At 35.8% G+C, this 13,473-nt stretch overlaps 1 protein-coding gene across 1 annotated transcript in view; it reads left to right on the top strand.

The window, feature by feature from the left end:
* The window catches only part of Inpp4b (inositol polyphosphate-4-phosphatase type II B), a 939,536-nt gene that overhangs the window by 750,829 nt on the left and 175,234 nt on the right, over positions 1 to 13,473 (top strand). The window contains exon 15 of the mRNA XM_008843442.3: positions 12,751 to 12,859. Coding sequence (XP_008841664.1) covers positions 12,751 to 12,859 — 109 coding nt within the window. The remainder of the gene's footprint in view (positions 1 to 12,750; positions 12,860 to 13,473) is intronic.

The raw sequence follows: 13,473 nt of genomic DNA, 5'->3' as shown, positions 1-13,473 counted from the left end.
AGCTGAAATTGCATGTACTTGGGTTTGGATCTTCAATGATGTTCCATTGATCTATGTGTCTGTTTTTGCACCAATACCATACTGTTTTTATGACTATGGCTCTGTAGTATACTTTGAGATCTGGTATAGTAATTCCCCCAGCTTTGTTCTTTGTGCTCAGGGTTGCTTTGGCTGTCTGGGGTCTTTTGTACTTCCATATGCATTTAAGGATGGATTTTTCTGGTTCTGTGAAGTATGTCATGGGGATTTTGATTGGAATTGCATTGAATCTATATATTGCTTTTGGTAAGATGATTATTTTAACAATATTAATTCTTCCAATCCGTGAACATGGGCGGTCCTTCCATCTCCTGGAGTCTTCCTCAATCTCTTTCTTTAAAAATTTAAAATTTTATTATAGAGAACTTTGGTGTCTTCGGTCAGATTTATTACAAGATATTTTATTATTTTTTTTCAGCTATTGTGAATGGGAGCATTTCCCTGTATTCTTTCTCCAATTACTTATTATTGGTATATAGAAAGGCTACTTATTTTTGTAGATTGATTTTATAACATGCCACTATATTGAAAGTATTGATCAGTTCTAGGAGTTTTCTGATGGAACTTTTGGGATCTCTTATGTATAATATCATATCATCTACAAAAAGTGATAGTTTGACCTCTTGTTTTATAGTTAGTACTCCTTTAATTTCCTTCTCCTGTCTTATTGCTCTAGCAAGAGGTTCAAGCACTATGTTGAAAGAGTGAAGATATTGGACATCCTTGTCTGATTCCTGATTTTAATGGGAATGGTTCCAGTTTCTCTCCATTTAGAATGATATTGGCTATGGGTTTGTTGTATATAGCTTTAATTACATTCATGCTTGTTCCCTCCAGTCCTGTTCCCTTTAGGACTTTGAACATAAATGCATGATGAATTTTGTCAAAACCCTTTTCTGCATCTCTTGAGACGATAATGTGTTTTTGTCTTTGAGGTCATGTATATAATTAATGACATTTATTGATTTGAGTATATTTAACCATACTGCATCTCTGGGATAAAAGCTACTTGATCATGGTGAATGATCTTTTTGATGTGTGTCTGTATGTGTTTGCAAGTATTGTGTTGAGAATTTTTGAATCTATGTTCATTAAGGATACCGGTCTATAGTTTTCTTTTTTGGTTGTATCTTTACCTGGTTTGGGTATTAGAGTGATCCTGGCTTCATAGAAGGAATTTTGGAGTTCTCCCTCTATTTCTATCATTTTGAATAATTCAAGTTGTATTGGTTGGAGGTCTTCTTTAAACATCTGGTAGAATTTTGCTGTAAATCCTTGGGGGTATGGGCTTTTTTTAGTTGGGAGACTTTGTATTACTGTTTTGTTTTCCTTATATGTTATGGGTCTGTTAAAACTTGATTTCTTCTTGGTTTAACTTTGGAGGTTCCCATGATTTCAGATATCCATCCATTTCTTTTAGACTTTCAGATTTAGTAGCATATAGGTTTTTAAAATATTCCCTTATAATGGTCTGGATCTTTTGGGTATCTGTCGTGGTGTTTCCCCTTTCATCTCTGATTTTGTTAACTTGGATTTGCTCTTTCTTTCTTTTGGTTAACTGGGGTAAGTGTCTGTCTATCTCATTTAGCTTTTCAAAGAACCAGCTCTTAGATTCATTGATTCTTTGTATTGTTTTCTTTATTTCTATTTCATTAATTTCTCCTCTGATTTTTGTTATTTCTTCCCTTCTGCTGGGTTTGGGTTACATGTGTTCTTGCCTTTCCAGTGCTTTGAGTTGCAGTGTTAGGTCATTTATTTGGTCCCTTTCTAATTTTTAATATAGGCAATTAGAGCTATAAACTTCCCTCTCAGGACTATTGCTTTTAATGTGTCCCAGAGGTTGTGTTGTGTTGTGTTGTACTGTCCTTTCTGTTGAATTCCAGGAATTCTTTTATTTCTTTCTTAATTTCTCCTTTGACCCACTCATTGTTTAGGAGTGTGTTGTTCAATTGCCACAAGTTCATGTAGTGACTAGGGCGGGCTTCATCCAGTGTTTATTTTGAGCTTTATTGCTTTGTGGTCTGATAGAATGCATGGAATTATGCTATTTTTGTATTTATTGAGGCTTGTTTTGTGGCCCAGTATGTGAAATTTTTTAAAAGTTCCATGAGGTGCTGAGTAGAAAGTGTATTCTTTGGTGATTGGGTGGAATAATTGAAAGATATCTGTTAGGTCCATTTGATATATGGTATCATTTAATTCAGACGTCTCTCTGTTTATTCTTTGTCCATTTGACCTGTCTAATGGAGACAATGGGCTATTGAAGTCCCTTACTACTCAGTTGGGGTTAATCTGTATCTTAAAGTCCTGGGGTGTTGTTTTTATGAATTTGGGTGTACCAGAATTTGGTGCATATATGTTAAGGATTGTAATATCTTCTTGGTTATCTGTTCCTTTGATCAGAATGAAGTGACCCTCTTATCTCTTCTGATTAGTTTTACTTTGAAGTCTATTTTGTCAGCTATTAGAATTGCTACCCCTGCTTGTTTCTTAGTCCCATTTACTTGGAATATTCTTTTCCATCCTTTTACTTTAAGTTAGTGCCTGTCCTTGAAGGTGAGATGGGTTTCTTGCAGACAGCAAAGAGATGAATTTTGTTTCTTAATACATTCGTTTATCCTGTGTCTTTTGCATGGGGAGTTCAGTCCATTGATATTTAAGGTTATTATTGAAAGGTATATATTGGTTACTGTCATTTTGATTGCTGTTAGTGTTCTCTGTATAATTTTGTGTTTTCTAGATTATATCTTTGTTTATTTTCTTTCGTTGCCCCTAGGGTATAGTTGTTTTTCTCTCTGCTATCTGTATTGCTTCAAGTAGTCTTTGAAGGGCTGGTTTTGTGGACATGTATTCTTTCAGGCTATTTGTTTCATGGAAGATTTTTCTTTCCCCCTCAACTATAATAGATATTTTTGCTGTGTATGGTATTCTGGTCTGGCATCTATTGTCATGTAGAACTAAAAATACCTTGGTCCAGGCTCTTCTGACTTTCATAGTTTGCAATGAAAAGTCAGCTGTAATTCTGGTCAGCTTTACTTTTTATGTGGCTTGTTTTATTTTTGCTGCTTTCAGTATTCTCTCTTTGTTCTGTACATTTAGTGTTTTTACTATGATATATCATGGGGAGTTTATTTTCTGTTCCTGTCTATTTGGTGTTCTATCTGCTTCCTGTATTTGTGTGGGGATGTCATTCCTTAATTTCAGGAAATTCTCTTCTATAATCCTGTTTAAGATCTAGTCAACACCATTAACCTGAAATTCTTCTCCTTCCTCTATTCCTATGATCCATAGATTTTGTCTTTTCATGGTGTCCCAAATCTCTTACATATTTCATTCCTATGTTTTTTTAAAAATTTTCCATAATCTTTGCTTGAATGGCCCAATCCTTCAACTTTATCCTCCAGTGTTGATATTTTGTTTTCCATTTCATTCATTCTAGAGGTGAGGCTTTCCCCGTTGTTTCAAGTTGGCTTATTGTGTTTTGCACTTCCTTCTTCATTTCTGCCTGAGTTTTTTTCAATGTTTCTATCTCTTTTGTAAATTCATTCAGATGTTTATCCCTATCTTCTTTAGCTCTTTGATTTGTTTGTTCATGTGTTTTTAAAATTCCTTGAATTCCTTGATCATGTCCAATGTCCTGGGTTACCTCTGGGGGTTCTCCTTATAGAACTCTTCTATAGGATTGGTGGGGTTTGGTTGGGACATAGTTTTTTAGCTTTCCATTTTATTATTCTTTTATTGTGGTTTTGGCATGTGAATTTCTTTTCTTGTTTATGATTCTGATATGAGGATTAAGTTGAAGTATGCTTCTGTTTGTATTATCCAGGTGCCTATATCCTTTCTTAATTGGTTATGCAACGCTGTTTGTTACAGGGCTCAGGTTTTCTCTGGTTTATTTTGGAGGGAACTGATGTCTTCAGACCAGCTATTCAGGGGTACCAGTCAAGTACACTCAGCCTTCCTTCACCACGTGGAGGCAGGATCCGGGGGCTGTCAGCTAGTCCCCTGGGTTCTCAGGCACTCTAGTAGTTGGATGCCAGTCGGAGGCAAGACCCAGCACTCTCTGGTGGTCTGCTGAGCTCCAAGCCCCTACCCCAATGGATGTCCAAATCCACCCTCTCAGGCTGTCTGCTAGGGTCTCAGCCTTAGCCTTTCAAACTTAACTTTTAACAATAGTTGCATAAAGTTTTTAAAAATTACTTTTGAAAACGGAATTCTGACAAAATTAGTTCTTAGAGACCAGATCACAGGTGCATGATATGATTGTCCTAGCTTGGTTTTTGTTGCTGTCATAGACACAACTTGACCAAAAAGCAACTTGAGGAAGAAATGGTTTATTTGACTTACACTTCTGTGTTATAGTCCATCACTGAGGGAACTCAAGACAGGAAACTGGAGGCAGGAACAGAAGCAGAGTTTATGGAGTAATGATGCTTGCTGTCTTACATCACCTGACTTCCTGAGCTATTTTTCTTATATAGTCCAGACCCACCTACCTAGGGATGACACTGCCCACAGTGAACTTGACCCTCCTATATCAGTCAGCAAGTGAGAAACCACCTGGCAATCATTGGAGGAAAGTCCTCCATTGAGGTTCCCTCTTCCCAGGTGGCTCTAGTTTGTGACTCCTTGAAAAAAGGACTAACTAACACAGTGGTGGAAACTGAAATTGTATCACAGTCAGTCTTTGGGACCTGCCACCAAATTCTTTGCTTTACCAAATTATTTGACCTCTCTTAGGATCAGTCTTCATAACTGCTGAATAAGAAACTTAAAATTTGGGCTGGACTGTTTTGACTTTTTTCTGGTTCCTTGTCTAGAACTTGTAATGCTAACTACTCTTGCCTTTACTTCTCCTTCACATCCTCTATTCACCAGTCAAGTACTTTCTTTTCTCCCTACAGATAAGAGTTATGCAATTTGGGAGTCTTTTGGATAGACCCACTGAAGGGGTACCCCAATTGCCTCACCAGGTGTTCCTTTTAAGCATGGAAGAAACCAGAGCCGTCTGTGTCCCTATTCCATTGGCAATTTGGGTAAACCTCTTCAGAGGATGGTGTGATAGGAATAGGAGGTAGGATTTGGCTAGGCAAGTAGGATAAAAAGACTCCAAAGAAAAGTAGCCAGTTTCTTGGCTAAAAATTAAAATGTCCTTGGGCCTCTTAGCAACATATTCTGTTCCAAAGGCACAAAATGTCAAAAGTATTTGGGAGCTCATCTAATCCCTGAAAGAGATTTTAGAACTTTCCTTTCTTCACAATGTCCTTGGGCCTCTTAGCAGCATACTCTGTTCCAAAAGCCAAAAATGTCAAAAGTATTTGGGAGCTCATATAATCCCTGAAAGATTTTAGGGTTACCTCTTCAGAGGGGGGAATGTTAGAGAAGCAAAAAGCCCCATAACAAAAAAGAAAGAGTATACAAAGTTGCTCAGGAAAAAGTGATGGGGAGATATGGAAGGAGTTGGAGGGGAGGAAGTAAGTTAATCAAAACACTGTATATGCATGTATGACAGTCTCAATAATTTTTTTTTAAGTTAAAACAAATAAAATAGTAATAACAACAAATTGGGGTTGGAGATATGACTCAGTGGTTAAGAGCACTGGCTCTTCTTACAACTGACTTAGGTTCAGTTCCCAGTAACTACATGACAGCTAAAAGCCATCCATAATGATTTCAGTTCCAGGTGATTCTGTGCCCTTTCTGGCTTCCATAGGCATTGCATGCACATTGTACACCTGAATACTGGCAAAATGCTCATACATATGAATTAAAAATAAGTACATAAAAACCCTTAAAAGTTGAACCAAATTTTCAACTTGTTCAATATAACACACTAACAGACTTTAAATTGCAGTAAAATTTATTTATGCCTCATGGTTACTGATCTGAATGCTTAGCTGAATTACAAAGAATGTTTTACAAGGTAATGATGTGTGTAAAATTAACTAAGTCTTGGTATTTCATTGATGAGTTATTTGGAGAGAGTCTACAGTTTTGTTTCACTTGAATCATTAGTAGATTATATCTATCCACATTTGATTAATTAGGTTGCTATATTTGGAAATTCAGATTTGCAAATGATAGTGGGCAGATTGTCTAAATACAAGGCTAATGTCTAGCTCTTGAAACAAGTGACTGAGCACAACTAATGTTGTGATGTCTCCTACTGACAAATTAAACAACCTGCAGTTAACATCAGGTGCCCCTAGACCATTAATTTTTCATCCTTATTAATTGCTGAAATGTAGCAAATAGAATATCCACAGCAATAAAGATACTGGACAAGGCTGAAGTGACAATAACAGAGCAAAATCCCTGGAATTAAAAATCCATCGGTAGTTCCTCCAGTGTACTTGAATGTATTTTATTTTTATCGTATATCAGTTTATAAATACTATAAAATAGAGATACTTGTAATAATGTGTCTGTTTTATGTACATATAAATATAAATAACAAGTGTTATATTTTGATATAAAGTGTAATTAATTAAAGTAAAACAATTGTTTTTGTTCAAGGACATTTAGTGTGAGTTTAGGGCTGATACTAGTGTAATTGATCAATAATACTGTAGTAGAGCTATTGAAATTAGTATAACTGAGTTATTTCATGTAACTGCCTCATCAATGCATTACTAGTTTGAATATCAGTGCTCTGTAAAACTTAGATGTATGGCCAGAATTTTGCAATGTGACTCTAGTTCTTTTGCTATAACATAGTTGGGGTGGGGTCTACACTGCCACAGTATATGCTACAGAAACAGGAAGCAAGAGAAGGATGGAGAGATAGAAACAGACACATGCACATACGCACACACACACACACACACACACACACACACACACACACTGGGTGACCACTTGACCCAAACTGAGTCAATGGACCTTCACTATTGAGGTTCCAAAGACAACCTTGTTCAAGAGTTGAACTCGAACTACACTTTAAGCAAGCAAACATGGTTATCTTTTCCATGTAAAGGAAAATTTGAAATACATACTGAAGACCATAAAAAGTGTGCAGAAAGATTTTAAGAGTCAGAGGTGATGAATGACCACAAAAAAAAAAGTTTTCCAGACAGCTTTTTAGCTATACATATGAACGAACACACAGCAATGTTTACAGTGCACAAATCCCATGCAAGCTCAAGGCAGACAAAATCCTAGCATAGGCATGGGGAAGTGGGTAAGAAATCCCCCCCCCAACCTTAGGAACTTTTGGTAATTGGTGCTGCTGGGAGAGGGAGAGACATTCTCTTACAGGGATGGGACTCAGGTTGGCCAGGATCCATGCTGAGGGACATGTGGGGACACAAAGCAGACTCTATAGACTATTGCATTGGGTGGGGGACAGGGTGAGGGGAGGTGTGGGTGGGGAACGGCATCTAAATACTATCAAATTATATTTTATCAAAATCACAGAAATTCAATAAAAATTAAAAGAAAATCAAAACAACAACATCAACAACAAAAACAGAGTCTCCCATGCTCCTTTAATTTGAGTCCACAAGTAGTGGACCTGCTCAGAGCTTGCATAATGAAACACATCTCTCAAGCATATTGCGTGATCACACTTATCCATTGTTTGTCCTTTTTAGGTTACTCAAGTAGGGGTCTGAGTTGCTACTGAAGGTTCTTTAAGTAATATCTATTTTAAAATATAACAAAAATGTTTAATATCCCAAGAGTACATTTGGAATCATTTTCAACACAGGTAGATTTTTGCAGCAGAACTGTGAGTGCTAGATACATGAGGGAACAACAAACAGAATTGGCTGTTGGAGTTCCTTCAATTCTCTATCTCAAGAGTTTGAACGTTTAACTACCTCAGTGAAGCATAATTACCTTTAGATTAGTTCAGCAATGATTCCAAATTGCTTGGGCTATTTTGAAACACTTTTCTCTTAAAAATCCCTAAATCCTGATGATTCACAAGTGGATTTTGCATGCCATTTGAAGTCAGGGATTACGTTTAATTTGTTTCTTGATATGAGATCAGCATGCATATTTTCCTTATTAGCTCATTTTTATAGTTGAAGATTTTAATAAGATCTTCTGTAAAAATAGAGTTATCTCATTTCTATTATTAAATGATTTTTTTTTTTTTTTGGTCTATTTGAGACAGAGTCTCCCTGTAGTCCCAGCTGTCCTAGAACTCACTATGTAGACCAGGCTGGCCTTGAACTCACAGAGATCCACCTGCCTCTGCCTCCTGAGTGCTGGGGCTATAGGCGTGCGCCACCACACCCAGTTATTAAATGATTTTTAGAAGGCTGAAAGAGAACTTTGTTATGAAATTTCAAACATACCTTTGCACCTTATCTGGATGAGACTCACCTCATGCCCATGGTATGGAATACTTTGCCATTTTCATAAAACCAAAGATATTTTTGAGATACCATAAAATGTCAAAGAGAGGAAACACATTTTTAAAGAAAGAATAAAAGCACCTTTGACTGTTTTTGTTCAAGTTTCTGTAAAACATTCCCAACTCAAACAAAACAAAACAAAACAAAACAACAAACAAAGCAGAGCTTGGTGGCCCACGTCTTTAATCCCAGCGCTCAGGAAGCAGAGGCAGGTTGAGCTCTGTGAGATCCAGGACAGCCTGAAGGACATTGCAAGTTCCAATCCAGCTAGGGTGACAGGGGGACCCTGGATCAAAAAACAAACAAACAAACAAACAAACTCACTTTATTTTTTGTGATTCTCTCTTTATAGTAGAATCTGAATACTTTTTTTATAAATCCCTAAATATTCAAATTAGGAAGATACACAATTTAAAGAATAGGATAAATGAATCTAAATAATAATAAATGTCAGAGTAATCCAAGTTTTTCCCAGGATTTTGAAATTTCTTTTACTAGTGATTCTATTTTGTATATCTGTTAACTTCTAGAGGGCAAAAATCAATTGTAGTTAATTCTAATTCTGAAGGAGTGCAACTTTCCCAACTAAGAATAAATGTGATACTTTAATTGTACATCTTTCTTCACTACGAATCACGAAATTCACTACCTACTTCGATAAATCTACTATTTTGTCATAATTGCAGATGAAATTTAAGGATGACGGACCCAAAGAAACTTAGTTGTTCCAACATTTGTTGGTAACTGTTTATTCTTCAATGGCCATAGCAAATTACCATGTCTCTCTCAGATAATAGCTTTGTTAATTTCATAGAAAATACTGGTTTTTAAGAAATTTAGTGATCCACTTTGAATGTGACAGAGTCACTTCACTTAAATTAAGCATTACAAAAATATACACAGAGCACTTTTATTTCAGACAACAAGACAGAGAGAACATACTTATACCTCTAGAACAAGCTGTTTATTTTGCTTTAAATCCTTGTCACTTTTGTGAAGATTTTATAGGTACTTTTTCTTGAGAGTTACTCTTTGGCTCTCAATTTCAAAAGTTTAAAACTTTAAGAAAAATATATAGGACCTAAAATGTAAAAATCCTATTTATGAAAAAAGTCTCTTTTAATGTCTATAAATAAATATATAACGATGCAAGCTTTTTGAGTGTTGATCTGACCAGAATGGCAAAACCAAAAGGTAACAGTAAAAAACAGAGAGACTAGAGTAAGCCCTGTGTGCTTCTTCGGTACTCAGAGAGAGGCTTTAAGTTTCTCTGTAGAAGAAACTTCTTGGGACTAATGGGATATGAGATTTGAGTGGAGTGCTGAGGAAGTGAAATGAACACCTCCCTAGAATTTAGATGAGTTTTTTATGTCTACTAGCTGGATGATTTTAAACGCATCTATGCAGGTCAAAAGTGAACAATATTTACAGGACTTTTTTTATTTCCTGGTATTTTTATCTTTAAGAATATACATGTAATTATGACTATAATGTTTCAGATTTTGACTATTTTGTGGCTTATTAATATGTAAATCTCCCTTAGAATTTCATATGTCCTAAGGTTCTTTGACACTTTTACTGTTTTGTTATAACGATAATTTCATTAAATAAATTGAATAAAAGGGAGCTGTTCATAATAAACATTGGAAAAGACTGTTAAATAAAGAATACAAACACTATAACTATTTGGGTGAATTTATTTCTTAAAGGGGTGTGAGTAAACAACAAAGCTATTTCATTTGCTTAGGAAGATTGATCACATATGTAAATATATTGATAAATTAAAGTTAGGCTTCTTTTTTTGTTTTTTTGTTTTGTTTGCATGTTTGTTTTGAGGTACAGTCTCCCTGAAGCCCTGTCTGCCTAGGACTCTCTTTGCAGACCAGTGTGGACTTGATCTTACAGAGATCACCTTGCCTCTGCCTCCTTAGTGCTGGGCTTAAAGACCTAGCTATCATGCCCTTCTCCAGCCAAGATTCTCAACGTCAGGGAAAGGTCTTTTAAATAAATAAAAAAGGAAATATAGAATAAGTTCTGAGGATCTGGATTGAAGTCAGAGGTATCACTATGGACTCACTTTTTAAAAAAAATTGTTATTGGCATAGTATAGATAGACAGAAAGTTTAGTAAAACAGATGTGGGTGTACAGTAGTTAATAAGTGTATGCATATGTCCTAGCTCTATCCACTGACAAGGATAGAACAACATGATATTCTAGTAGCTCAGAGCATAACTAATTTCCCAGGACTTAATTCTTAGGCCCTATTTTCTAACTAAAGGACAGGGGAGTTCCTTGGTTGGGTCCAGGGTTAAGGAGGGGAAACAAATGAATAATTTGGAGTATCTTTTGGCTACAGAAAATAATAAAGTATTTTTATAGATCTTAAAATAAGTGCTAGAGAAATGTCTCAGTAGTTAAGAGTGCTTGTACAGTGGTTCAGTTCCCAGCACCCACTGGATGGCTAACAACCACCTGAAAATCCAGCTCCAGGTGATCCATCATGCTCTTCTGGCCTTCTAAGGCATTGGATGCACATGGTGCACTTAAATGCAGGGAAAACATACACATGAAATACAAATAAATAAAACAACAAATTAAAAATTTTAAAATAAAAAGAATTTTTGTAGGCAGTATGGCAACTCAGCTTTACTTTGATAAAATTGTCACAACTTAAGATGAAAATTCATGATTTGATAAAGAACTGTCATAGGTGGGAGAAGGTTCACAAGACAGTCACTGACTGGATGAGAATGTACACAGAGTGGTAGTGAACATGTCTGTTTTTAGCTCCATTTTTATGTCTGTGTAAACGGAGTCATAGAGAAGTAAAATAGGTTCCCCAGTACTACACAGCTTAGAAGGGGCAGAACAGAGATCCAAAGCCAGAGACTCAGGTTCTAGGGAATAGCTTAAAAACTCAGAGAAACTAGTATCCCTGGCTGTGAAATCAGAACACCTGGAATGTAAGGTCCTGGGAAGACAAAGATGAAGCAGTTAACTGCGTACAGTTCTCAGGTTTCTCACCAGATAAATGAGGGTGGACTAGAATCTGCTGCTGTTTCTTTTAGAGTGGTCTTGTAACTGAACAAGCTAGGAGTCATGAAATATAGCAGGTGCACTTATGTATGCAGCCATAGATGCTCTAAAACCCTTTTCTTAATTTAAACTCTCTAGAGTAGGAAATGAACTAAATTGTTATAAATCTAATATCCATCTAAGGAAAATGAATTTTCAGCTTACTCGTAACTTTAAAAGTTCAAGGAACTTTCGTTTTTTGGACTGTAAGCCTATATTATACTGACGGGTTGGTTTGCATTGAATATTGATTCTGTTTCTTCTGACCTTCCATTTTCAGAGTGACACAAAGTCTTCCAATGGAAGAAGTGTTCTAATTTAAGACTAAAATAATTCTGATGGATCTACGTGGAACAATTCCAAAAAAACAATGGTGTTAACTGAGACTAATAAAAAATTTTGTTTTCCCCATAAACCATACCTTAGAAACAACCAATGTGTCAATACCAAAATCAATTTGAGAAGGATCTACCATAAAATTAGATTTTTCACCCAAAATGTATTGTAACAAGAGGGCATTCACTCTGCCTTCCTTCCTATGTAGATACTTTTCATTTGAATGTAAAAATGATAGTGTGTTGTGAAGCCAAGAACATAATATATATCAAGCTAAATGGCTTTCAAGATCAAAGGATTGAATTTCAATTTAAATGTATGGATTTTTATTATAAAAGCAATTTATCTGGCTGAAAAATAGATTGAGACATTCTGTGTTCTTTTTTATGTAAGAACTTAGAAAAGTATATACTTAAAATTGTCTAACATTTTGAATACATAAGAAGAAAATGTCTCTGGATAGATTTTTTTTAAATGTGCTAGTAGTATACTGCCTTTGAGCCAAAATGCATTAATATTTTGTTTCTTCCCTCTGTAAATTTTGGTTGAAAGATTGTTCATTATTGTTGAATTTCAGTATGATTACAAATTAAATGATGCAAAACTCCATAAAGTAAGATACACAAAAGACCAATTAGCATGTTATCTCAGTAAGTACATAGAAGAATGAGAGAACATGCTGTTCTGCACCATAGCATATAATTAAGATGTAGTAATAAATCAGGGAAATATTATAACTTGTTTAGGTGCACAGGTGGCTTTTAGAAAGATTGATTAGTTCCTTTTGCCCCCTTGAGATGAGAGTTGATAGTTATTCCTACTAATTGAGCAAGAACATTTCTTCACGCTTCTCGCAGCATGGATGCTTTCGAACAAACAGTGTGTGGGAGACAAGTGTCTGCAAAGGGCTCATCTCCTTGCTTGTTTCCCTTACAGACGCTCTCTATGATGTCATCACTGTGGGAGCCCCAGCTGCCCATTTTCAGGGATTTAAGAATGGTGGTCTTCGAAAACTACTCCATAGATTTGAAACTGAAAGAAGGAAGTAAGTAAAGACAGAAGGAAGACAAATATTTCATTAATAATACGATCTTCTCTTTGAATAAGCCTATAGATAAGATTAGTAAAAGGAAAACTGGTTCATGTTAATGAATGGTTCTTCGCATGTCAACCCATTGGGTAACTGGAAGTTGTTGCATTTCTCTATATTAATTTAGAATAGACTAGAACAAATGCATGAATGGATTGTCTGAGGCTCTGCTAGTAGGACATTGTCCTGGAAGCCACCCTACTCAGTGCATGTTAACACACACACACACACACACACACATGAATATCACTACAAGGTGATATTCTAGAATCACCCTAGCTCCGATAAGGAGTGATGTTCAGGGATGTAGCTTGAAGTGTGATCTAATGTAATGGTGGAGACTGACACCAATTGAAGAGCACAGGTCCTATTTTATAATGCTGATCTTTCTGGTGATTTCCACTATGACTAAGGCAGAATATAAAACTGCCCTCTCCTTTGAGGGTTGTTTGAAAAGAAACCGTCAGGTGATGAGACTAAGAAAACTTTGTTACTTAGAAATAAAAAATCATACCATAAAACTAAAATATGATCTCTTTTTATAATTTTATTTTGCCATTTCTCCATTT

Source organism: Nannospalax galili, unplaced genomic scaffold (genome assembly GCF_000622305.1).
Source record: "Nannospalax galili isolate Female #2095 unplaced genomic scaffold, S.galili_v1.0 scaffold359, whole genome shotgun sequence".
NCBI lineage: Eukaryota > Metazoa > Chordata > Mammalia > Rodentia > Spalacidae > Nannospalax > Nannospalax galili.
The sequence above is the reverse complement of the archived record's forward strand: the minus strand, read 5'-3'. Positions and strand labels throughout refer to the sequence as shown.